Source organism: Macaca mulatta, chromosome 10, assembly GCF_049350105.2.
Source record: "Macaca mulatta isolate MMU2019108-1 chromosome 10, T2T-MMU8v2.0, whole genome shotgun sequence".
Lineage (NCBI taxonomy): Eukaryota > Metazoa > Chordata > Mammalia > Primates > Cercopithecidae > Macaca > Macaca mulatta.
Genome location: NC_133415.1, coordinates 24939964 through 24964850, shown reverse-complemented (window position 1 = coordinate 24964850; position 24887 = coordinate 24939964). Strand labels below are relative to the sequence as shown.

At 48.2% G+C, this 24887-nt stretch overlaps 2 protein-coding genes across 5 annotated transcripts in view; one reads left to right on the top strand and one right to left on the bottom strand.

The window, feature by feature from the left end:
• The window catches only part of CRYBA4 (crystallin beta A4), a 39316-nt gene that overhangs the window by 4426 nt on the left and 10003 nt on the right, over positions 1–24887 (top strand). For 3 of the 4 annotated variants that reach the window (XM_028827383.2, XM_077948804.1, XM_077948803.1), the window contains 3 exons: positions 2197–2286; positions 9375–9559; positions 12789–13022. In XM_028827383.2, the coding sequence (XP_028683216.1) occupies positions 13020–13022 (3 nt within the window). In that variant the 5' untranslated portion in view covers positions 2197–2286; positions 9375–9559; positions 12789–13019. Of the gene's footprint in view, positions 1–2196; positions 2287–9374; positions 9560–12788; positions 13023–24887 lie in introns of those variants that run through there. The other variant, XM_077948802.1, reaches the window with a different exon arrangement.
• Positions 4561–22054, bottom strand: CRYBB1 (crystallin beta B1). The gene is made up of 6 exons (XM_002798318.4): positions 21918–22054; positions 20050–20248; positions 17033–17151; positions 12849–12981; positions 7182–7324; positions 4561–4955 (listed from the first exon to the last, which is right to left on the bottom strand). Exons 2-6 carry the CDS (start codon positions 20227–20229, stop codon positions 4772–4774), a joined length of 759 nt encoding a protein of 252 aa, XP_002798364.2. The 5' UTR covers positions 20230–20248; positions 21918–22054; the 3' UTR covers positions 4561–4771.

Here is a 24887-nt window from a genome sequence, read left to right as displayed (position 1 = left end):
AACATAGCCCCTTGGGAAGTCCAGCCTCTCTGGTTTCTGTCAATATTGGACGTGGACTCATCATCATTTCTTGGGTGGAGCACCTGATGAAATGAAACCTTAGTTTTGGTTTGAAGGCAAAAGTGTGGCTTATCTTTAAGCTCTGAAATTCTGCTCCAGGTGGTGAGATGCTTATGTTTTGAGAGATATGTTGAAACTAGGACCCACAGAAGGAACACCAGGTTTATGGTTCCTAAGTCACACTCGCTCTCAGCCTTACTACATGTTATTTTCTTTAACTTGCTTCTTTTAGTCTTTATTCTTTATTTTTTGTTTATAATTTTATATGTCCTCCATTGTTATTACAAGGCATTTTGTTTATTAGTAAATTAATTAGCAAAACAATACATTAAATATAAAATGACTTTGTTATTTTCTTCTAGTGTTTATTTTGCCAAGCATACATATCTTGTTTCAGTGATGCTAATATGCACATTTTAAAGTGCCTGTGAGGCCAGGTGCAGTGGTTTACACCTGTAATCCCAGCACTTTGGGAGGCCGAGGCGGGAGGATCACCTAAGGTTGGGAGTTTGAGACCAGCCTGACCAACATGGAGAAACCCCGTCTCTACTAAAAATATAAAAAATTAGCCAGTCATGGTGGTGCATGCCTGTAATCCCAGCTACTCAGGAGACTGAGGCAGGAGAATCGCTTGAACCTAGGAGGTGGAGGTTGCAGTGAGCCAAGATCAGGCCATTTCACTCTAGCCTGGGCAACAAGAGTGAAACTCCGCCTCAAAAAAAAAAAAAAAAAAAAAAAAGCTTGCGAGATGAAAGTGATCCAGAAGATCTGGACTCTGTGTTTTGTTTTTAATTTTTTGTAGATACAGGGTCTCCCTGTGTTGCCCAGGCTGGTCTCGAATTCCTGGGCTCAAGTGATCCTCCCACCTCAGCCTCCCAAAGTGCTGGGATTGCAGGCGTGACCCACCGTGTATGGCCTTGTTTTTGTTTTTAGAGACAGGGTCTTGCTCTGTTCCCCAGACTGGAGTGTGGTGGCATATTCATAGCTCACTGCCACCTGGAACTGCTGGGCTCAAGGGATCCTCCTGCCTCAGCCTCCATAGTAGCTGGGACTACAGGCATGCACCACTGCACCCAGCTTATTTTTTATTTTTTGTGGAGATAAGATCTCACTGTCTTGCCCAGGCTGATCTCAAATTCCTGGGCTCAAGTGATCCTCCCACCTTAGCCTTCCAAAATGCTGGGATTATAGGTATAAGCCACCATGCCAGACCAGAATCTGGACTATAAATGCAAAGAGATTTTATTTTATTTTATTTTTGGGATAGAATCTTGTTCTATAGCCCAAGCTGACATGCAGTGGCATGATCTCACTGCAACCTCTGCCTCCTGGGTTGAAGCTATTCTCCTGCCTCAGCCTCCAGAGCAACTGGGATTACAGGTGCGCACCACCATGCCCAGCTAATTTTTTTGTATTTTTAATAGAGGTGGGGCTTCACCATGTTGGCCAGGCTGGTCTCAAACTCCTGACCTCAAGTGATCCACCTGCCTCGGGCTCCCAAAGTGCTGGGATTATAGGCATGAGCCACTACGCCTGGCCACAAAGAGGTTTTAGAACTGACTTAACTGATGGACTTCTAGCATGTTTACCTTTTATAGGACTTATCAGATTGATACCCAGAAAAATATCTGTTATGTCTAAATAAGTTGAAAATAATTCTTTCAATAAGTATAAAAATTCTGAGTGACCAGAAAACAATTGTGTTATATTTTGATCAGTAGTATTTCTCTTTTTCCTCTTGGAATTATAAAATCATAGTGCATCTTACCAACAATAGGACCTTGAAGGTGAAGAACTATGGAAGTTAATTTCAGGGGGCTCATATGATTGTGAAGCTGGACTCCACTGCAGTCGAATTTTAGAGCTTTACTCACAGACCTTAAGAACTTAGAATGAGAATCCATGTGGCTTGGCTTTGGAATCAGAGAATCACAGAAGCTTGGAGATAAATTATCAGAACCTTAGAGAGTCATGAAACTTTGGAACCTCAGAATCTTGGGGCTGGATGGATATTTGAGCTGTCGTTTTATAGAAGGGAAAAACAAGTCCCCGGGAATGGAAGCAATTTGCCTAGTTCTTTCCAACTTCCAACAGTGCAGCAGGGTTAATACCCTTATATTCCTGATTTCTGTCCAGGAATCCTGGTCCGCAGACAGCCCTGTCTTCTAGTCCAAGATGCTGGCCAAGAGTGTGGAGGTGGGGAGAATGAAAGCGAGACGAGGAAAGGTGAGTGAGACCTGTGCAAGATTATGTGAGATGGTGTCTCAGCTTTGAAGCTCACCAAAACCACAGGGTGGGGTGTCATGAGGCCCTATCTTTCTTGCCAGCTTTATCTCCTGACGTATGAGTGTATCGGTCCCACCCTGTGCTTCTGCCCACACAACCACCAAGCTAATGTTCCAACCTCAATAAGCTTCACTGGGGCCCACCACAACTCTCTCAGCCTCTATGCCTTTGTTCATGGTGCTCCAGGGCTGCCAAGTACAGCTGTGCACGTTGTGCACAACACAAGGGTATCACATTCACATGGTACACATCCCAGATTTATACCAATAATTTCTAGCAGATGGCAGCAAAATGTCTTGAGGAAGAGGCATCTTTTTATCATTTGCACAAAGGTGCCATATGGGGTAGCGGGGACACTGCTGTTTGCTCTGCCTGGAATATCATCTCCCCTGTTCTCCATCGAGCAAGCTCCTGCTCCATCTTTCAAGGCCCCCTTCAGATATTCCCTCCTCCAGGAAGATATCCATAGCAGCCCCCACACACCATTCCACCAAGCTGTCTGCATAGATTAATGATTAATAACATCAATCAATATTAACTGTTGATCTGGGAAACAATAGTGTCTGGCAGAGATTTCCAAATGAGATGATTCTTGATGGACCCCAGCCCCAGGATTGAGTAACACTGAATCAGATACAAGAAAATGATGCTCTTTTCAACATTTATTGGTTAAATCAAGGAGGAAAAAGTCTCAGTTTGGTGCAAACATCTTTCACACTTTTCTTTTTTTGGTTGGGATTTTTTTTTTTTTTTTTTTTTTGAGATGGAGTCTCGCTCTGTCACCCAGGCTGGAGTGCAGTGGCACAATCTCAGCTCACTGCAACCTCTACCTCCCGGTTCAAGCGATTTTCCTGCCTCAGCCTCCCAAGTAGCTGGGATTACAGGCGCTCACCACCACACCCGGCTAATTTTTTATATTTTTTGTAGAAACAGGGTTTCACCATGTTGGCTGGATTTTTTATATTTTTTTGTAGAAACAGGGTTTCACCATGTTGGCTGGGGTGGTCTCGAACTCCTGACCTCAAGTGATCTGCACACCTTGGCCAATGAAAGTGCTGGGATTACAGGTGTGAGCCACTGCACCCGGCCCTCTATCACACTTTTCAACACTGGCTAATCTCCCATTTTGTCAAAGAGTGAGCAGGTTGCAGGCAGTGGTGTCTGCTGGAAATTTGATACTTGGTCTTCTTTAAATTGCATTTGATTTATTTATATGATTGCCTGCTTCCTTCCTTCCTTTCTCTGTCTTTCCTTTCCTTCCTTCTCTCTTTCTTTCTCTCTCTCTCTCTCTCTGTTTCTTTCATTCTAGACAGGGTCTCACTCTGCTGCCCAGGTTGGAGTCCAGTGGCATGATCATGACTCACTGCAGCCTCGAATTCCTGAGCTGAAGCCTCCAGTGATCCTCCCACCTCAGTCTCCCTAGTAGCTGGGACTACAGGCATATGCCACCATGCTCGATTAACTTTGGTATTTTTTGTAGAGATCGGGTTTTGCCATGTCGCCCAGGCTGATCTCGAACTCCTGACTTCAAGTGATCTACCCACTTCAGCCTGCCAAAGTGTTGGGATTACAGGGGCGAGCCACCACGCCTGGCCTATGTGATTGCTTTCTATGTATATGATACTGATTTTCCACTTCTTGTAGCATTATAAAGCTTTATTTACACATCAGTGCATTTAAGGAAAAAAAAAAGTCTATTTAAATAAAAATAATGTCAAAAGTAGACCAGGTGGCATGCAGACAGTACAAAAACTCCTGAGGGAGATGCTCAAAGGGCTAGAGTTTGAAAAAATCTATAGATTTGTCATGAAGAGTGCAGGCTCCGGAGCCAGAGACCCTGAATTCAAGTCTTGACTTGCTAACTGTGTGACCTTGGGAAAATCACTTCCCCTCTCTGAACCTCAATTTCCTCACGTGCTAAATGAGAATAAGTATAATACCAACCTCCTTCACAATGAGTCTTCACAATGAGTAAGGCCAAGTGCTTGTCCTCCACCCCAACACATCCATTCAGGACCCCGAAACCAACCTGCCTCCTCTGACCTCCTGCACAGATGCCCTGACTGGACCATGTCTTACCTAGTATCCTTGGCTAGCATCTCACAGGTGTATCTGGGTTTCCCCTGCTGGGCGGAGCAAGCTCCTTGACAGCAGGAACTTGGCTTTATTCATTTCGGCCTCCACATTTGGTAGACTCACATAACGGGCAGGAAGAACTTTTCAGTGTTTGCTGCTTTTATGATCGTTGTAATTATTAAGACCGAGGAAGTCACATCCCAGTAACGGTGGGGGACCTCAAGGCACACATCTGTTTACAGATCCAGGAGACATTTTGACTTTAGGGAATTTTATTTGCTTGGGAAAAATGGGGAAATAATTGAACATGAAGAAGGGTTGGGGCAAGGTAGCAGAGTGAGGTGTGGACTCATTTAGGGGGCTCTGTGGCCAGGACAGGGAAGCAGCCCTCAAGGTGCCACTGCTTGTCACGCAGGCGACGCAGGGACTGCATCTGTGGCTGGAAGGCCCCCCACTCATTCCAGTGCCGGAAGTCGCCAGGCTCTAGGAGGTACTGGTACCCGCGGTAGCCAGGATACTGATAGCCAACCCATCTGAGAGGAAAGTGAGAACAGAGTGGAGACAGCCAGCCTCGTTGCCTGGCACCCAGACCCACGCCAGACCGGCCTGTTCTTCATTGATCCCTGCAGTCTGCTGCTCTCTATCCCTCACCTCTGTCCTGGCTGTATCCCTTCCTGCTCTGTGCCCTGGGGCAAGGACTTTGCCTCTCTGATAGGCCTCGGTTTCCTTTTCTAGGAAGTGAGCATGGTCACCGTGCCTGGTTTTATTAAGAGTGTTGCGGGGGGCCAAATGGAGAATGCACCTCGAGTTGTTTGCTAAGCATGTTGCCTGTGCATGGTAGGAATATTAATACACATCCCATTAAATGTGATGATGCAGGGCTCAGAGAACAAATCCAAGGAAGCAAGAATAGGACTTAGGGACTGGTTAGCAATGAAGCAAATGAAAGAGAGGAAGTGTTATTTCAAAAAATTGGTTTTCTTTGTAGGTAAGTGCATCAGTGTGTAGCAGCTGGGAACACGCACTCTGGTATTAAACATACCTGGGTTCAAATCCTAGCTCTGCCATTGATTTACTAGCTGTGAGAATCTAGGTGGATATGGTATCAGAACCTCAATGTACTGTCTGTAAAATGGGGATGATAATGCACCGACCTCCTTGGTTTGTTATACAGATTTAACAGCTATTCATTTAAAGTGGTTAGCACAGTCCTTGGTATATAGTAAGCACTCAATAGAAGTTAGCCTCAGTGATTAATTTCTAACTTCTGTCATTATCTTTGCTGAGAGGGTCTTTCCAGGCCTCTCCCAGACCCCCTCCCTCTATTGTAAAGCCTGATGTAAGTTCCAGCCTCTTCAGATAAACCTTTGACCTGACCTCCACCCCAACATACACAGCCAAATCCTAGAAGCCTTCTCTCCTACTCTGACCTCCAGCAACACAATTGCCCTGGCTGGCCCATTCTTTTTTTTTTTTTTTTTTTTTTTTTTGAGACGGAGTCTTGCTCTGTCACCCAGGCTGGAGTGCAGTGGCCGGATCTCAGCTCACTGCAAGCTCCGCCTCCCGGGTTTACGCCATTCTCCTGCCTCAGCCTCCCGAGTAGCTGGGACTACAGGCGCCCGCCACCTCGCCCGGCTATTTTTTTGTATTTTTTAGTAGAGACGGGGTTTCACCGTGTTAGCCGGGATCGTCTCTCGATCTCCTGACCTCGTGATCCGCCCGTCTCGGCCTCCCAAAGTGCTGGGATTACAGGCTTGAGCCACCGCGCCCGGCCGCCCATTCTTTACCTAGTATTGTTGGACACCATCTCACAGGTATATCTGGGTTTCCCCTGCTAGGCCAAATAAGTTCCTTGAAGGTGGGAACTTGGCTGTATTCATTGCTGCTTTCCCCAGTGTACCTAGCATAGTGCCTGGCTCACAGACAAGGCTCAGTATATTTCAGATGGCTTGAATGGCAGGGATATAGGTTTCAGGGAGGCAGAAAGGAACAAGAAAAAGGCCATGGCCCTGATGGTGTTACAGGAGCTCAGAACAAGTCTGGGAATGGAGAGACAGAGCCTTACATTTACCTAGAGGAGATCAGGGGTGTCCGGCATGGTCATTTGGAGACAGGGGGATGGATAAAGTGACTCCTTTGATCCGGCCCTTCCATGTATTCTCATAACATAAGGTCATGGGGCTCTGTTTTGATAGCTTCAGATCCTGAGCGTTCAGAGCAGAAAGGGCACTCTTAGATCAGGGAGTTTTGTGTGCCCATTGCCTAACTGGCGAGACTGAGAGGCGGAGAGGTGTTTAGGCTCACTCAAGTTCCTTATCATGTCAGTACCAGGGTCGGTCCCATCTCACGAGGCAAATGAACTGCTCAGAACTCATTCTGTTCATTCTCCCAGAAGGTCCTGATTTCCCTGAATATTCCCTGTCCCTGGATGCATCCGGCCTCATCTATCCACATCAGCGCCAGCTCTTTTAGTTGATTATCCCTTCAACCCCGACTAGGTTTAGCAGCTCCTATTTTCTCCATCTAACAGCTCTTTAGATCTGATTTGTTTACACTGACCTGGAATTCCTCAAAGTATGACTCTATTCCCCAGAGGAATAAAGCTCTATTGGCTGAATCCCAGGAACCAGCACTGGGAGACGGTGGGAGGGGCCACGGCCTTCTATAGGAATCTGATGTTATAACCTGTAAGGAGAGCAGCCTCTGCTTCTGCCTGTGCTTGAAGCAGGGGATGTGGACCTGGCAGGAGTGATGCTTACGTTCCACTGGTGACCTTCACGCTGCCCACGCGGTCACTGAAGCCGTGGACCCAGAGACTGGGCGCGTCGTCCCCCTGGATCTCTATGGTGTTGCCCTTGAAGTTGGCCCCTTCAAACAGGGAGATCTTGTGCTCCTGGGAGTCCTGGGGAAAGAGAGGCCAGGTCAGGTGTGTGAAGTACCAATGGGACAAAAGGAAGAAACTTAGCGGGGCCTTCGGGGTGTGGAGGGAGAGAGCTGAACCTGTTCAGGCCGCTGGGGGACTCTCCAGAGACCACTGCTGTCTATTCTGGAAGGGGACATAAGGAAAATGGGATGACAACTCCCATGTCATAGGGTCCTTGTGAGGATGAAATGAGTGCATCCATATAGAGCGCTGAGCATGATGCCTGGCATACATCAAGTGCTCAATAAATGCATTTATTGGCTGGGTGCCATGGCTCATGTCTGTAATCCCAGCACTTTGAGAGGCCCAGGTGGGAGGATTGCTTGAGGCCAAGGGTTCAAGACCACCCTGGGCAACATAGCAAGATCCTATCTCTAAAAAAATTTTTTTTTTTAATTTGCCAGGCACGGTGTCACATGCCTATAGTCTCAGCTACTTGGAACGCCGAGGTAGGAGGATTGCTTGAGCCCATGAGGTTGAGGCTGCAGTGAGCTACTGTACTCCAGCTTGGGTGACAGAGCAAGATCCTGTCTCAAAAAAAAAAATTTATTATTTTTAAAATTATGGTCAGGGACAAAAAGGCTCAGAGAGGTCAAGCTTATCGATCAACATCACACAGCCAGGGAGGGGCAGAACCTGTCAGAGAAACATTTCACTCCTAAGCCCAATCAATCAGTGTCCCTGTGCCATCAGGAGTTTAAACAATTGCCCTTTTGTAAATGCTTCTTACAAACCAGGTGAAATGTGGAACATTGGTGGAACACAGATCTAGGTTCAAATCCTGCCTCTGACATTTATGCACTGGTGATCTTGGACATTTCACTCTGCCTCCCTCAGAGCCTCCGTTTGTTCATCTACAGAATAGGGTTACTGCCAGGCATGGTGGCTCACACCTGCAATCCCAGCACTTTGGGAGGCCGAGGCAGGTAGATCACCTGAGATCAGGAGTTTGAGACCAGCCTGGCCAACATGGTGAAACCCCATCTCTACTAAAAATACAAAAATTAGCCGGGTGCAGTCACAGGTGCCTGTAATCCCAGCTACTCAGGAGACTGAGGCAGGTGAGTCACTTGAACCCAGGAGGCAGAGGTTGCAGTGAGGCAAGATCGCGCCACTGTACTCTAGCCTGGGTGACAGAGCAAGACTCTGTCTCAAACAACAACAACAAAAAAGAACGGGGTTACTATTGGTTCGTGGGATTGTCATGGCTGCTCAACTCATGGTTGAGTGCTAACTGTAAAACAGGCCCGGCAGGGCGTGGTGGCTCACGCCTGTAATCCTAGCACTTTGGGAGGCCGACATGGGCAGATCACACGGTCAGGAGTTTGAGACCAGCCTGACCAACATGGAGAAACCCCATCTCTACTAAAAATACAAACAAAAAAACAAAATTAGCCGGGCGTGGTGGCACGTGCCTGTAGTCCCAGCTACTCAGGAGGCTGAGGCAGGAGAATCGCTTGAACCTGGGAGGCAGAGGTTGCAATGAGCCAAGATTGCATCACTGCACTCCAGCCTGGGTGACAGAGCAAGACTCTGTCTCAAAAAACAAACAAACAAACAAATAAAAAACCAGGCCCACCCTTGAATTTGGGCACATGATTCAGTTCTGGTTTGCACTTATTTTTAATCTTTCATGACCCTGTGTCTTGTTTTTAAAGTTTGTCTGTTATTTCTGAGGGCAGGGATCATCTATCTTTTCAAAAGTCATCATGCACTGTTTTAGGCCCAAAGGTTTGAAAAGCCAAAGAGATGAACAGGAAATAGCAGAGTGATGCCAACCTCAGTGTCTAGGTTCAAACCTACAGACCTGGGTTCAAATCCCAGCCCCAGCAACTCCCAGCTGTGTGGCCTTAGGCCAGTCATTTTCTACTTCTGAGTCTCAGTTTCCTTGCTTTTAAAATGCATGTTATCATAGCCTGTCGCATAGGACAGTTGTAGGGATTATGTAAAAGGCAGGTAATATACCCAGTACGTAGTTGGTGCTTAAAAATGGGCGCTGTGATTATCTACTGTTATTCACCACCACTAGGAGGAAGAGGAGCCCAGGATGTAAGTGCATCCTTCTATGAAAGACTCCAGTAGAAGATTATAGATGAAGAAAGAACTTGTTAATTCTTCCAGAGGAAAGGAGAGCAGATCAGGGAAGGCTTCATGGAAGAAGTGACACTTGAGAGGGGCCTTGGAGGTTAAGGAGGAGTGCACAATGCTGAGAAGGTAAGGAGGTTTGAGGGAAGGCACTGAGGCAGAGAAGGCATAGACAAAAGCTGGGGGGTGGGAGTGTGCAAAGAAAATATCTGTGTGACCAGGGTGCAGGAAGGCAAATGCATGGTGTCAGGCAGGGATAGAAGCACAGGGGACCCTTTGGGACATGGCAAGACAAATGCCCTTAATGCAATTACCAGTCAGCGGTAAAAGGACTTAATCAGTGGTAATAACAATTACTTATTACTGTTACAGTCTTGAGGGCCTTGGGAAAGTTGTTAGTCAATGGCTCCCACTGCTAGTGGCGTCAAGACTAAACTTACCATCACTGATGAGACCCTGCAAAACCCTGGCCTCCACCAGCACCTCCCCTCCCATTTTGCCTCCCTCTCTCCTCCACTCCCCCTGCTGCAGCTTTGCTGGCCACCTTTCATTTTCTTGGTCCCACCAGTCCATCGTTGCTCCAGGAGTTTTGCACACACTGTTCCCTGGAAGGCTTTACCATCTGCTCTTCACACGGCTGAGTTAGTTTCCAAACTTTGGGAGCTGGCTTCCCTGACCACGCCCTGACCACTCCCACCTCTAACAATACCTGAGCCCCCAGTTCCTGCTTCTGCTCTCCTAGTTAGATTGCACCGCCTTTGTGTAGCACTCGCCACAATTTGCAATTGTAGATGGATTTCCATGATTAGGTATTTGATAGCTGCCTCCCTGGGTAGCTTAAGTCCCATGAAGACAGGGACCTAATCCGTTTGATGCATAGTTTTGCGCTCAGAGCCTAGAACCAGAGCTTTTGGCAGAAACAGGCCAACTGGTTAGGCGCATTGGTTCACGCCTGGAATCCCAGCACTTTGGGAGGCCCAGGCGGGTGGATCACTTGAGATCAGGAGTTTGAGACCATCCTGGCCAACATGGTGAAACCCCGTCTCTACAAAAAATACAAAAATTATCTGGGCGTGGTGGTGCACACCTATCATCCCAGCTACTTGGGAGGCTGAGGCAGGATAATTGCTTGACCCAGGGAGGTGAAAGTTGCAGTGAGACAGATCATGCCACTGCACTCCAGCCTGGGCGACAGAGTTAGACTGTGTCTCAAAAAAAAAAAAAAAACGGAAAATAGAAACAGGCCAACTGAAATGCCTGGTTTCAAGTAGAAGATGGTCAGGTTTATTTATTTTTTTATTTTGAAAAGATCCCTCTAACTTCCCAGGATAGGCGGCTGGAAAGGAGTCAGGGAACCCAGCACGGAGAGAGCTGAAGCTGACCAGGTCAGAGATGATGGTGGCCTGGACCAGGACTGTGGCAAGGCAGAGAGATGAAGGGTTAGACCAAGCTTGTTTAACCTGCGGCCTGCAGGCCACATGTGGCCCAGGATGGCTTTGAATGTGGCCCAACACAAATTTATTAACTTTCTTAAAACATTATGAGATTTTTTTGCAATCGTTTTAAAGCTCATCAGCTGTCATTAGTGATAGTGTATTTTATGTGTAGCCCAAGACAATTCTTCTTCCAGTGTGGGCCAGGGAAGCCAAAATATTGGGCACCCCTGAATTAGACCATTGGATCTCAGCCCTGGCTGCACAGACGGACTACTTAGAGGGCATAGAAAAAACAGCAGTGCCGGAGTCCCAGCCCCAGAGATTCAGAACTAATTGGTCTGGCGTGGGGTCTAGGCTTTGAGATTTCTAAACTTTTCTAATAACATCCTTTGTTTAAATAAATATACCTAAAATGTTATAATTTCAATGTGTAACCAATATAATGATATCAATGCATTGTTGACATTCTTTAAAAATTTTTTTACTATGTATTCAAAATTTATTGTGTATTTTACACTTATGACACGTCTCCATTTAGCCAAAATTCAAATGTCCAATGGCCACATATGGCTAGTTCCTATTATGTTGAATAGCAAGCTTCTAGAAGCTACTGGAAATGCCCTGGTTGATCATTCTTCCAAACAAACCCCTTAACATAGGTTGGCATATAAGAACCATTCAATGATTGAGAGAGACATCTGTGGATTCTTACAGAGAGTGCATCATGAAGGCAAATAATTCAGTCTTACATTCTGTGAAAAGCATTGGGAATGATCTGTTTGAATAATCCATTAAGATAAATTTGGTGATGTCAAAACAGCTGGTGGTTGGCACTTGATAGCCTCAAATGCACACTCATGAAAATTCTTATAAATGTTCCCGTCATGGAAGACAAAAGTCGGTTACCATCAGCAACTAACATTGGTGAGTAAGATGTAGCTGGTTCATGATTCATCATCAACTTAATTCTGGAAAAAACTGTGAATCACTTGGGGATATCACCACCATTTTGACCTTGAATCTTCTGGAAGTTGACTTAGTTAAATATTATAAGAAACTAATTCAGTATATTGTCTTATTATTAAGAGGTTCAAGCTGTGTTTCTACAGTATCCCTCTTCCTTTTTTTTTTTTTTTGAGATGGAGTCTCGCACTGTCATCCCAGCTGGAGTGCAACAGCGTGATCTCAGCTCACTGCAACCTCTAGCTCTGGGTTCAAGCAACTCTCCTGCCTCAGCCTCCCTAGTAGCTGGGATTTACAAGCATGTGACACTACGCCCAGCTAATTTTTGTATTTTTAGTAAAGACAGGGTTTCGCCATGTTGGTCAGGCTGGTCTTGAACTCCTGACCTTGGGTAACCGCCCACCTCGGCCTCCCAAAGTGCTGGGATTACAGGCGTGAGCCACCATGCCCTGCTGCAATATCCCTCTTCTTAGCCATTGCATGATCTGCAACCAACATGTTTGGTGTTTTGAATGGGCACTGAAATTTGAAAAGCTTCCCCAGGCCTGGCATGGTGGCTTACAGCTGTAATCCTAGCACTTTAGGAGGCCCAGGCGGGAGGATCACTTGAGGCCTGGAGGTCAGGGCTGCAGTAAGCTATGATCACATTACTGCACTCCAGCCTGGGGGACACAGCAAAACCCTATCTTCAGAAAAAAAAAAAAAACAAAGCTCCCAGGAAGGTCTAAATGTGCAGCCAAGGATGTCAAGAGAATCAAGGAAGATGCTGAAGTTTTTAGCTCTGACTTGGAAGCTTTTGTGTTTACCATTTGCCCAGGATTCCTAGCTGGGTATGTAGTGAGTGTGTTAAGGACACTGATGAATTGATGAGCTCAAGAATCCACTGTCCTTTGACAACTCAGAGGCTGCCACACCTCCTCACCCACCATCATCTCCTTTTTGCCCTTGTCACATCTCAGACTTACCCCTGCCCTGCCCCGCCTGGCTGATTCTCCAGCCCCAGCCAGAGAGCCACTCACCATCTTGACGGGCCGGAAGGACATGAGCCGATCACTGCGGTAGCTGCTCGACCATGTGTCCCAGCGAGGGTACTCGCCCTTCTCCAGGATGAACATCTCCCCGCGCAAGTTGGACTGCTCAAAGGCGACCCAGCTGGACACAAGAAAGACCATGAGGCAGACAGGGGACAAATGGTTAGTAGAAGCCCCCACTCCCTACTTGCCTTTCTCTCTCCCCTGGCAAGGCAGCCTTGAGGCCAGTAGGAAAGTCCAAAGGGGGCTGAACATGTCTGGGTTTGATTTTAGGCTATGACACTTACAGGCTGTGTGACTATGGGCAAGTAACTACCTCTCTGAGCCTTTTTCTCATCTATACTCATATGCCTATTTTCTTGGAGCTGGTGAAGGATTGAGTGAGATAAATATGTGTGATTATCTGAGCACACTGTTTCTCTAGATGTAGGGTTCATACATGCTTCAAGTACTATCAGGACTTGGAGCCGAGGAACACGTAGACATTTTAAACTTGACTCCAGCTAGGAGAAAGTCTCTGTTTGATGTTAATGTGCTTTTAACACTTACTAATCTCTCCTTTTTTTTTCTTTTGTAACAAAGGGAGAAAAGGCCACTAGCCCAGAATCTCCAGCAGACAATGGTGTAATAGCAACATAATAACACCACTTTTGTGTTTATTGTTAATTTTGTATGGATACCTTTGACTTATAGGAAATAATATTAGCCTTCCATTGATAAAAAGTGGTGTAAAGGTAAAGGTTCTTTTTTTTTTTTTTTTTTTTTTTGGGACGGAGTCTCGCTCTGTCGCCCAGGCTGGAGTGCAGTGGCCGCATCTCAGCTCACTGCAAGCTCCGCCTCCCGGGTCTATGCCATTCTCCTGCCTCAGCCTCCCGAGTAGCTGGGACTACAGGCGCCCGCCACCTCACCCGGCTAGTTTTTTGTATTTTTTAGTAGAGACGGGGTTTCACCGTATTAGCCAGGCTGGTCTCGATCTCCTGACCTTGTGATCCGCCCGTCTCCGCCTCCCAAAGTGCTGGGATTACAGGCTTGAGCCACCGCGCCCGGCCTAAAGGTTCTTTAAAAATGTGTTTATTTGTGTTTAGCAGGATCATTTTAAATGAAATATGTTAAATGAACGACAATCTTGGAGGTACAGGGGTAAGGGAAAAATTGATACAGGTGTTTGCATCCTTGCTGGGTAAAGACTGGCCTGGCATTCAGGAGACACTCAGTAACTAGTACGGGGCAATAGGAAGGGAATGATGGTAATATCTACCCTCAGATACCTGTGATAAGTTAATGTGATAATGCATATGAGGGTGCTAGGTTCCTTACAAGGACTAATTAGAGGTTTGAAATTAGATGGAAGATTTACCTGGCTTTCCCAGGGAAGACTGATTAAGGATAAGAAGTGAGCTTGTGTCAGAGGGACCAGGGATTATGGCAGTGCAGGTGGGGTGGATAAGACAATCCCCATTCCATAGATGAGAAAGCTGAGACTAAGGAACTCCTTGACTTTTGCTCCCTGTATGTTCAAGAGTTCTCAGGGAACAAGAGAGGGATGAGGGGACACTGACACTAGCACCTTCTCCCAGGGGGCTAGTGGGACCCTGCTCTCCCCAGAAGGAGATGAGGATGAGGGTCTATCACCGTGGGCCGAGGGAGAATACATCAGAGGAGCCTCAGGTCTTTATCTGAGAGATGAGTTAACCACATTGGGGTAAATTAAAGATATATTTGTCTTCCCAGAATAGAGTTGAATTTGCCTCAGCCCTGTCTGGTCTGGAGTAGAAGAGAAATAAATGGGAGAATAGGTGGATGGATGGATGGATGGATGGATGGATGGACAGATGAATGGGTGGATGAAGGGATGGTTGAATGGATGGATAGGTGGATGGGTAGACGGATGGATGAATGAATGCATGGATAAAGGAATGGATGAAGGGATGGTTGAATGGATGGATAGGTAGATGGGTAGATGGATGGGTGGGTAGATGGATAGATTTATAGATGGATGGGTGGGGGATGGAGAACATACGGGGGTATGTATGTATAAATGGAGAATGGATGTATGTATGGATAGATCGATAGATGAATGGGTAGATGCATGGGTAAATAGATGGATGATGAATAAATGGGTGGCTAGATGCATGGGTGAATAAGAAGGGAGCCTTGGAAGGTGGTTTCATGCAGGAGTTAAGAGGACAGACCCTAGAAACAGACACACTTGAGTCCTAATCCAAGCTTGCTGATTATTTGCTGCATGAATTTGGGCAGCACTTAGGCTTGCTAAGCTTTAGTAGCAGAGAAGAAATGATACATCTACTTTGTTGCATCTACCTTGTTGGGAGATTATGAGGGCCTAAAAGAGGGGATGCATGGAACAGATACAGCACAGAGTAAGCCTCCAAATTAATACTGTTCATGATTAAATGCAGAAGGGAACTGGAGGTCTAGGCTTATGGAAGAACAGACACTGATGTGGTCTTGCCACCATGCCAAAGGTCCCCCTAAAATCTCCCCTATCTTCTTGAGCAGGAACAGTGAGGATCTAAATTTTAAATGTTTACATCTATGCCTTTTCTTATCTCCTATGGCTCATTTAAACCTGCAAGCAAGGAGAGAGGGTAGGGCAGGAATTTTAAGTTATAAGATATGGAAACTGAGGCTAAGAGGGGTTCAGTCCCCAGCCTAAGGTCATGTGATGGTGTCAGGTGTCAGGCTGTAGTCTCCTGGTTTTCAGGCAGGCAGGGCTCCTCACTTTCCCCATGCCTACCTCACCCTCTTCATTCTTTTTTTCCCATGGCCCTGCCAGCACCCACACAGACCCAGGCCCCCAGACCACAGGCCCATTTCCATGCCCATCAGGCACAGCCCCAAGGCACACGTCAGACACCAGCTGCATCTTTGTTTGAGGAGAAATACTCTGGGTTTGAGTCACTGGTACCAAAAAAAGCCTGAAAACCCAAGCTGGCCACATCCGGTAGCTTCTGCTTCCAGCTGGGTTTTTGGCGCTGAGGGTGGAGCTGAGGCTGCGTTGACCACACGGAGGGTGCAGTGGGTGCAGGAGGTAGAGATGGTCCTGGGTAGGCTCCAGGATAAGTTGGCTAAATGCACAGGGCAGGGAGGTGGGTACATGACCATCAGAATCACCTGCCGTGTCTGGGTGCCCACGAGGTGACAGGCCCAAGCTGCATGATCTCCCTCAGACCTCAACATAATCCTGTGAGGAGTGGTGAGGGCCATGATTTTCCCCACTTCAAAGATGAGGAAACTGAGGCTTGGACACAGGGCAAACAGGGGAAGTCAGGACTCAAACCCAGGCTTGTCTGACCTCAAAGCCCATCTCAGAATGGGCTCAGAATACAGGATGACTGGAACCCTTGCAGGCTTTCAAAGTGGGGAGACAAGAGCCAACGAGCCACGTGGATCTTGTCCTGGGGTTGCCCCTCTACCGTGACCTCAGCACACCAGGCTTGACATAGGGCAAACACTCTGCCCAAGGATGACGCTCCCTGTTTTATATGGGAGTCACTAAGGCCCAGAGACGCCCACAGAGACAGGAACAGGCAGTGAAGCATGGTGATTAAGAGCTTTAGGAATGAACTCAATCAACCTGAGTTGAATCCTGGCTGTGCCACTTACCGATAGGTGACCTTGGGCAAGAGACTTACCCCCTCTGAGCCTCAGTCCTCCCATCTGTCAAGTGGGCATAAGAATAGCCCCTCCCTCCTACAGCACTGTGAATCATCTAGGTGCGGTCCCGAGTCAGTGCCTGGCACCTGGTGGGTGCTCCACAGATGCTTATCATCACTGCCAGGCAGCTGGACGCCCAGGAAAGGGGACAGCGAGTGGACACTTCACTCTTTGGCCTCTCTCTGCCCTCAGTGATGGGCTAGAGTTTTTGCTACAGTAGAAGCAGCGTTTCTCCAGAGCCCAGAATCATGGCTTACTGCCAGTGTGGTCTTATGCTAATTGGATCACCTCTCTGAGCCTCAGTTTCCTCATCTGTAAAATGAGATTGAGAACAATTCCTCCCTCTCGAGTTTGATACGAGGATTGGAAATAACATATGTGCCAGGAGCACGCACGGCCGCAGGCACAGAGCAGATGCTGGAGAACTGGCAGCTACTGTTGTGTGGTCATTTCACTGTGGCAGAGAGTGTGCCCCTCCTCCGCCTAGCACTCACGGTCCCGAGGAGACAATGATGCTGCGCACACGGTCGAAGCCACGGTCTCCCAGGTTCAAGCACTCCCCCGAGAATTCTCCCCGACGGCCCTGGAAGTTTTCCTGTTCGAAGACCACCAGCTGCAGGAGAGAAGCCCCCATGCCGAGGGCAGAGTGAGGGGGAGTAAAAACTTCATTATCTATATAAATAAAGGCAGGCAGTGCAGGAGTCACGTAAAAATATGATGAGCCATGGTTTGTGAAATGATCCTGTCCTCCCATTCCCCAATTCTTTACTGTTTGTTGTTGTTGTTGTTGTTGTTGTTGTTGCTGTTGTTGTTAGATCCGAGTCTCACTCTGTCGCCCCAGCTGAAGTGCAGTGGCACAATCATGGCTTACTGCAACCTCTGCCTCCCAGGCTCAAGCGATCCTTCCACCTCAGCCTCCCGAGTAGTTGGGATTACCAGCACACGCCACCATGCCCAGCTATTTTTTGTAGACACAGGATTTGGCCATGTTGCCCAGGCTAGTCTCGAATTCCTGAGCTCAAGTGATTGGCCTGCCTTGGCTTCCCGAAGTGTTGGGATTACAGGTGTGAGCCATTGCACCTGGCCTCATGCCCTAATTCTGAAGCTAAGATCTGCACCATCAGTAGGAACTTATGAACCTCCCTTTCGGGACTTTCTTTATGCTGTTCCTCCTACCTGGAATGCCTTCTCCACCACACATCTCCAGCTTAGAGCTTCCACAGCCTAACTGAAGTTCGCTAACTCATTCCAGGCTTGACATTCTGTTTTAGGCTCAGACGCCACCTTCTCCAGGAAGCCTTCTCTGATTGCCCCCTCCCCCATCGGCCTTGGTTGAGCATCCCCCACTGTGCTCTCTCTCCCCATTAGCAGCACAACTAACCCACCACACAGTCACTGCTGTTTTGCTTTGGGGTCTCCCTCTCTCTCTGCACTCCCTCTCTCCCATTACCCAGCCCCTCCAAAGACCAAGGGCTCCTCCAGGGCAGGGCCTGAGGTTGATCCATTTCTGTATCTCCAGCCCCAGCCCCAGTACCTGCCACAGAGCTGATGCTCAGGGGACACTTGCAAATCCAACCCTCCACAACATAGGGGAAAACTTGAGCTAATCTTCTCTCCTCACTAAGCCTCGTGTTTGGTTCCTTGTCCACTTGCTGTTCCAAGTTGGGACAACTTTTCCGTTCACATGGACCGAGGCAATCGTCTGCCTTCTTTGAGCCTCAGTTTCCCCAGCTGTAAGAGGAGGAGGTTCATATAACCATGACCCAGCACTTCCACTTCTACCCTTGTTCACCCAGGAGACATTCCTGTATGTGTGCCCCAGGAGACAGGGATAAGAAAGTCCAAGCCATTCTGTTCACGAGAGCAAAGCTGGCAACCACTGAAATCGTGCTTAGCAGGAAAGAGATGGTCACCCTCTGAAATATCATGCAGCAGCCAGAATGAATGGCCTGCAGTCATGGGCAACAATACGGATGGATATTAGGGATCTCATAGTAAGTGAAAAGTACAAAGAAAAACCCAGAATAATCACATTGCATATTTTGGTCAGTTAAAAACAAATAAATCGGCCAGTTGTGGTGGCTCACACCTGTAATTCCGGCACTTGGGGAAGCTGAGGCTAGGAGTTCGAGACCAGCCTGGATAATATGGCAAAACCCTGTCTCATAACTTGGTCTCAAAATAAATAAATAAAACGAGTAAATAAATATACATGTGTATGTGTGTATACAGTTTTAAAGGAATAAAGTATAAAATTGTATACAAAAGCAAACAAGCAGATTAGAGACACAAGTTGAGGATAGGATGGTATTTCCTGGAATTGGGGAGGAAAATGATGAGCTCAAGGGAGACACCTTAAAGTTAGGTAGACAGTTTTTAACCAAGTCCTGGTTTTTATATGGGTGGTGGGTTTGTAGGTGCATGTTGCATTATTAAAAATTAAATAAAACTAATGATTAAATAGGTACATAAATAAAAGCCAGCCACGTACAGACCACATGAGAATGTGTCATGAACTAGGGGTTGCAAAATGGCCTACTTCTGTGCACCTGAGGTTGAAACCGCACCAAACCAAATCCCAGGGGACTGGACACCTTGTTCCACAAGATCTCTTTCAGCCCAGACCACCTCGAGCAATTTTCAGGAGGGTCTGAGGCCATCCTGCTGCCCCACTGAGCCTCCAAGGACAGCTTGTTCCCTGCTGCTAAGCCAGCCCACTTCCTTTTCTTCTCCTTTTTTTTTTCTTGCTTTCGATGAACTCTAAGCATGTGCGTGTGCAGGTGTAGCCTGATTGCCAGGTGTCCCTTCAGCTGTGAAGTGTTATGTTTTGGTTGTTGTTATTGCACATCTCCACAACAGGTCCCCTTTTGCTTTTTTTCTTCTTCTTCTTCTTCTTTTTTTTTTTTTTTTTATGGAGTCTCACTGTGTTGCCCAGGCCGGAATGCAGTGGCACGATCTCGGCTCACTGCAACCTCCGCCTCCTGGGTTCAAGTGATTCTCCTGCCTCAGCCTCCCGAGTAGCTGGGATTACAGGTGCCCGCCACCACACCTGGCTAATTTTTGTATTTTTAGTAGAGACAGGGTTTCACCATGTTGGCCAGGCTGGTCTCGAACTCCTGACCTCAGGTGATCCACCTGCCTCGGCCCCCCAAAGTGCTGGGATTACAGGCATGAGCCACTGCGCCCAGCCCCACTTTTTCCAAGTATGTCAGAACCCTTGGCTATTTTATGGGCTCCCAGATTGGCTGGGCCCCACTTGTGTCCCAGAAGGAGGAGGGAGGAGGAGACCAAGATGAGGGAAAAAGAGAATAGAGACAGAGGATGAGAGCCTGGGGAGGTGAAGAAGAAAAGGGAGAGTAAATAGAAAGGAGAGAAAATCAGCCAAGAAAAAGGAGGAGAAAGAGGTGCGGAGGAGTAAGAGGTGAAAGAGGAAGAGCAGGAGGAGGAGGAGGAGGCGGAGGAGGGAGCGAAGGAGAGAAGGCACCCAGCCACCGCACCCCCAGGTCCTTACCCTGTAGTTCCCAGGAGGCAGTTCCGGCGCCTTGGCACTGGTAATAGGCACGGTTGTTGGGGCCAGGGCGGTGCCGGGACTAGGGGATGTTCCTGCAGGTGGGGCCCCCTTCCCCTTGGTATCAGGCCCTGGGTTCGCCGCCACTGTGGCCGAGGCCGGGGCCTTTGCAGCCTGAGACATGGTTCCCGCCTGCGAAAGTCTGTAAAGAAATCCTGGCCTTCAGGGATGACACCCCCAAACTGCCTCCTGCCCTCACAGCCCCACACCCTGTGCTTTCAGCCTCCTTCGGAGCTGGTTTCCTCTCTATCCTTCTTGAAGCTTGTTTCCTCTCTATCTGTTTCTGAAACGTAAGCCTGGAAGTTTTTCGTTCCATCCCCACTCCCTAGCCAAGATCTTCCCTTCTGGGACCACTCATCCCGCATATATCCTTCCTCCAGGCTTTTGACCATGCGATTCCCTCCACCAGCTGTTCCACCCTCCATTACCCCGCTAGGTCCTTCCTTAGGCCCCTGCAATTTTCCACACTGCTTATCACACTGATTTGCTTGTACAACTTCAATTTGCCTCCCCACACTAATAACAAGAGGTCCCACTTCGGAGTACTTAAGGTATGCCAGGCACTGTGACATACATTAATTAACCCGTCTGACCATGACCCTAACCCCATGGAGTAGCTGCCATCATGATCCCCCCCTGAGCAGCAGGGGGCTGAAGAAGGAAGGGGCCCAGCTCAGGCCCAAAAGCTACTAAGGGGTAGGGTTCTGATTTCAACTCAAGCAAACGGGGCCAGCAACTGGGTTCTTAAAGTGCTCTGCCGTTTGCTTAATCTGCTTTATTCACCATCCATCCCTAACACTTGCTCTGCACCTGGCACATAGGAGATGCCCAATTAACGTTTGTTCAGAGAAGGAATGAATGCATGCTCCCAACTCCTTTCCTAGTCCGCTTCCTCTGGGATTCTCTAGGGGGTTGGTGTATGGGTGCAAATACAGGCCGGGGACTGGGGCATACGGGAGGATCCAAGAGGATGTATTTACTGCATGTCGAGGATTCTGAAAATGAGGACTGGCTGGGTAGGCGTTGCGTGGAGAGGGTGTTGGTCAATTCCAGTGGTTCCTTGTTGCTTTGGGGTCATGGACTCCTTTGAATGTTTGATGAATACCCCAACTTTGTCCTCAGACAAAAATAATGCCCCCTTTAACTTTGGAGACAGTGTTCAGGGATTTGAGGACCCCCTGCTAGCACAGATTAAGACCCTCTGGTCGAGCTGATTCCCGAACCCATTCTGTAAGGAGGAACTATTTGGGATAAGCAGATTCCCTCCCCCAGCCTCCTCCAGGAAGGCTGTGCATATTCTGGGGTGTCCTGTTCACCAGGGAGGCCAGACATCTGAGCCACATCTGTGGCTTTAAACACTCCCCCAGGGCTGGCAGCTGGACTCATGCCTTCCTGGAGATGTTCTCATTCTCTCTCTCTCCCCACTTCACCCTTTCCCTCTGTTCCTCCTCTCCTCCCTCTCTGCCTCTCTATCTGTTTCTTACTTCGCTCCCTCTTTCTGCCTATCTTCCTGTCTGTTCCTCTCTCTCCCTCTGTTCCTCTCTCCCCCACTATCTCACCCTCATTGTATCTTTGCTTATCTCTTTATCTGTTCTTTTTAATTATCTTTACTTCTCTCTCTGTTTATTTCTCTCTCTCTCCCCCCCCCCTTCTCCATCCCTTTCTTCCTCTCTCCACTTCTCTCTGTCTTTATTTCCGCGGCCCTGCCTCTCTGACTCTCATGGCACTGCTATCTCTGCCTCCCTCTCTCTGCCTCCCTTTTCTCTTCCCCTCCCCTTCAGCTCTCAGCTGTGCTGTGGGTTCCCTCTTACCTGGGGACTTGCTACTTCCTGCTGGAGGACAGGCAGGCAGGCAGGTGCTATGGGTGACTAGAGGCCGACCCCCCATTTTATAGTCTGGCAGACATCAGGCCCTATAGTCTGTGGCACAAAGGGGAAGCTGGCTCAGCAGACCCGGGCAGGGAGTGGGGGACTGGGGCCCCGACCTCGCCTGGATCACTGCAGACAGCAGCACTTTCCTTTGTGAGACCAGCACACACAGCAGAAACCCTGGCCACAGCAGCTTCACCTTCCAACCCTACCCTGACTCCTCTCTCGATAACCCCAGCCAGGGAATGGGTCCCCAAAAGGGTCCCTGCTGGCTGCCAACATGGGGCAGGGAAAAGGGAAGACCCTGGGAGGCAGGAGACCAGAGTTTGAATCCTGACTCAGCCACTATACACTGTGTGGCTTTTGGTAGGTCTCTACCCCTAGGGGGACCTCTGTGTCTGCAGTTATAAGGTGGGCACGTGTCCCTATTGGATGCTGCACAGAAAAGATGGTGACAACGAGCATAGAAGCATTTTGTAAAGGCAGATGTGGGTTTGATATGGACAGCGTTTTTTACAGAGTGCTTACTGTAGGCTGAACCCATGCTATCTCGGTCAGTCCCCAGGACAATCTGCCTTATTTGGTACTTTCATTATGCCCATTTCACAGAAGAGGAAAGCAAAGGCACAGAGAGGTCAGCGACAGTACAGGCCAGCCGGCTCTGGGCCTGTGTGCTTCCTTCTCCTGCTGTCCAGCCTTGACCTCGGCCTGAGGCCCCCTGGCCTAACTTCCTCTTTGTAGGTAGGGGTGGGAATGGGCGAGTCTCACTGCGCTCAGCTGGGTTGGATATTGGAGACCTGGGTCTCTTCCTTTTACACACATTGGACCCCATCCTTTCCTGACTTATCAATAGTGACCCCTCCTGCCACACCCCTTCCCTTCCTCTACCCAGGCCACGTTATCTTACCCGGGGGACGGTGCTGGTGGTCAGGAATATGACTGCCTGTCTCAGAGCCTCCTGCCCTGGGAAGCCCCAGATGCCCACCACATCTTGTTCACCACTGGCCCCAGCACCTAGCTGGGCCTGGCTAGGTAGGGCTTAGCACATAGTGGGTTCTCAGTCAATAGCTGGTGACTAAATGGTGGTTCTGATGGATTGGAACAAAAGGTAGGGTACAGGGGAGATAGGGAAACCAAAGCAAAGAGAGAGAAGTAGGGAGGCAGATAGAGAGAAGTAACAAAGAGAGGTGGAGACGGAGACACGGAGGCGCAAGGGACTTGGACAGTGAAGGAGCGAGAGACGGAGAGACAGAGGTCAAGGTGGGGCAATCAAGCCTCAGGATGGCGGAACAGACACCAGAAATCACAGGGCTCAATCCTCTCATTTCACAAGTGGAGAAACCGAGGCCCAAGTGGAACAAGTGACTTCAGCAGTCACACGTTGGGAACTCACACTAGAGCTGGGGTCAGAGGGAGCCTGGGGAGCTGCTCAGCTAGGTCATCTGCAGTCGACTCCCCAGTCCCAGGCAGGATGTATGGAGGGGACTTCTGGATAGGCTCCTGCCTCTTCTTTGGGGGTCTGGGCTCCCCACGGAACCCAGCTCTGTCTTGAGCTCTCCCTGGCCTGGAGCCAGCTTTGCCTCTGTCGCTCCACCCACCCAGCACCCCCTCGCTTCCCAGCCCCTCCTTGGCCTTTCATCCTGGGCCAAGACTTGGTGGGTGGGGTGTGGGCAGGAACTGCAAGATGGGGTAGCCACTGGAACTGGGGCCAAGATGCCTGTGGTGGGGGCCACCCACCAGTCTAGGCTTCAAAGCCAGGTCATCTGGGGCAGTTCTGTGTCCCCCCCAAACCCCCGCCAGGAATGGGCTGTCTGCCAGAGGGTGGGGGCAGAGAAGGGGGATGGCTCACCATGCTGGTGGCTCCACTCAGACCATTTATCATTATTATTATTATTATTGTATCCTTCATTATATCTTTTTCTTTTTTGCCCTGTCTTATGGAGCCAATTTCTTTTCTTTTCTTTTTTTCTTTTTCTTTTCTTTTTTTTTTTTGCATTTTCCTATACTCCTCAGTATACGGATGAAGTTTTAGGACTAACCCCAATTACAGATAAGGAAACTGAAGCAACTCCCTTTCCTTCCTCTCTCTCAGCTCACTTTCTCATAAAAATGGAAATGCAAAATGAACTTGGAACTCACATCTTCTTTACTCATGAACCCAGGCTCTTAAAACCTATGTACTCCTGCTTTTTTGATCAATAATTAATAGTAATCATCTTTATTATTAGCAATGATGATGATGAAGATGATGGAAATACGGTAATTTTTTATGTTGCAGGAGCAATTCCAGCTGCTGTTCACATGCAGTTCACATTTATCCTCACAATACCCCTGTCTCTTAGGCTAGCCGTAACTTATCTTGTTACACCCATTTGATACACAAGTAAACTGAGACTCAGAGAGATTAAGTAACATGCCTAAAGTTACCCAGCCAGCAAGAGTGGGATGCAAACCCAGGCAGTTTGGCTGTAGAGGTTGCATTCTTAACCTTTAATTTTCATGCCAACACTTTGTCAAAGTCATGCATTCCTTTTTTTTTTTTTTTTTTTTTTTTTTTTTTGAGACGGAGTCTTGCTCTGTCACCCAGGCTCGAGTGCAATGGTGTGATCTTGGCTCACTGCAACCCCTGCCTCCCAGGTTCAGGTAATTCGCCTGCCTCAGCCTCCCTAGTAGCTGGGATTACAGGCACCTGCCACTGCTCCCAGCTAATTTTTGTATTTTTAGTAGAGACGGGGTTTCACCATGTTGGCCAGCCTGGTCTTGAACTCCTGACCTCAGGTGATCCACCCACCTTGACTTCCCCAAGTGCTGGGATTACAGGCATGAGCCACCACGCCTGGCCCAAAGTCATGCATTTGATAGAGCTGCATTTCACCTTCTTAAAAGGAAACTGGTGTGGCCACTTTACAGGTC

Coding starts and splice junctions, on each gene's coding strand:
- CRYBB1 (XM_002798318.4), bottom strand. CDS start 20,229: ATGTCTCAGGCTGCAAAGGCCCCGGCCTCGGCCACAGTGGCGGCGAAC. Junction 12,982..17,032: donor ATCATTGTCTCCTCGGGACC/GTGAGTGCTAGG, acceptor TCTTGTGTCCAG/CTGGGTCGCCTTTGAGCAGT. Junction 7,325..12,848: donor CCTTCCGGCCCGTCAAGATG/GTGAGTGGCTCT, acceptor CTCTTTCCCCAG/GACTCCCAGGAGCACAAGAT.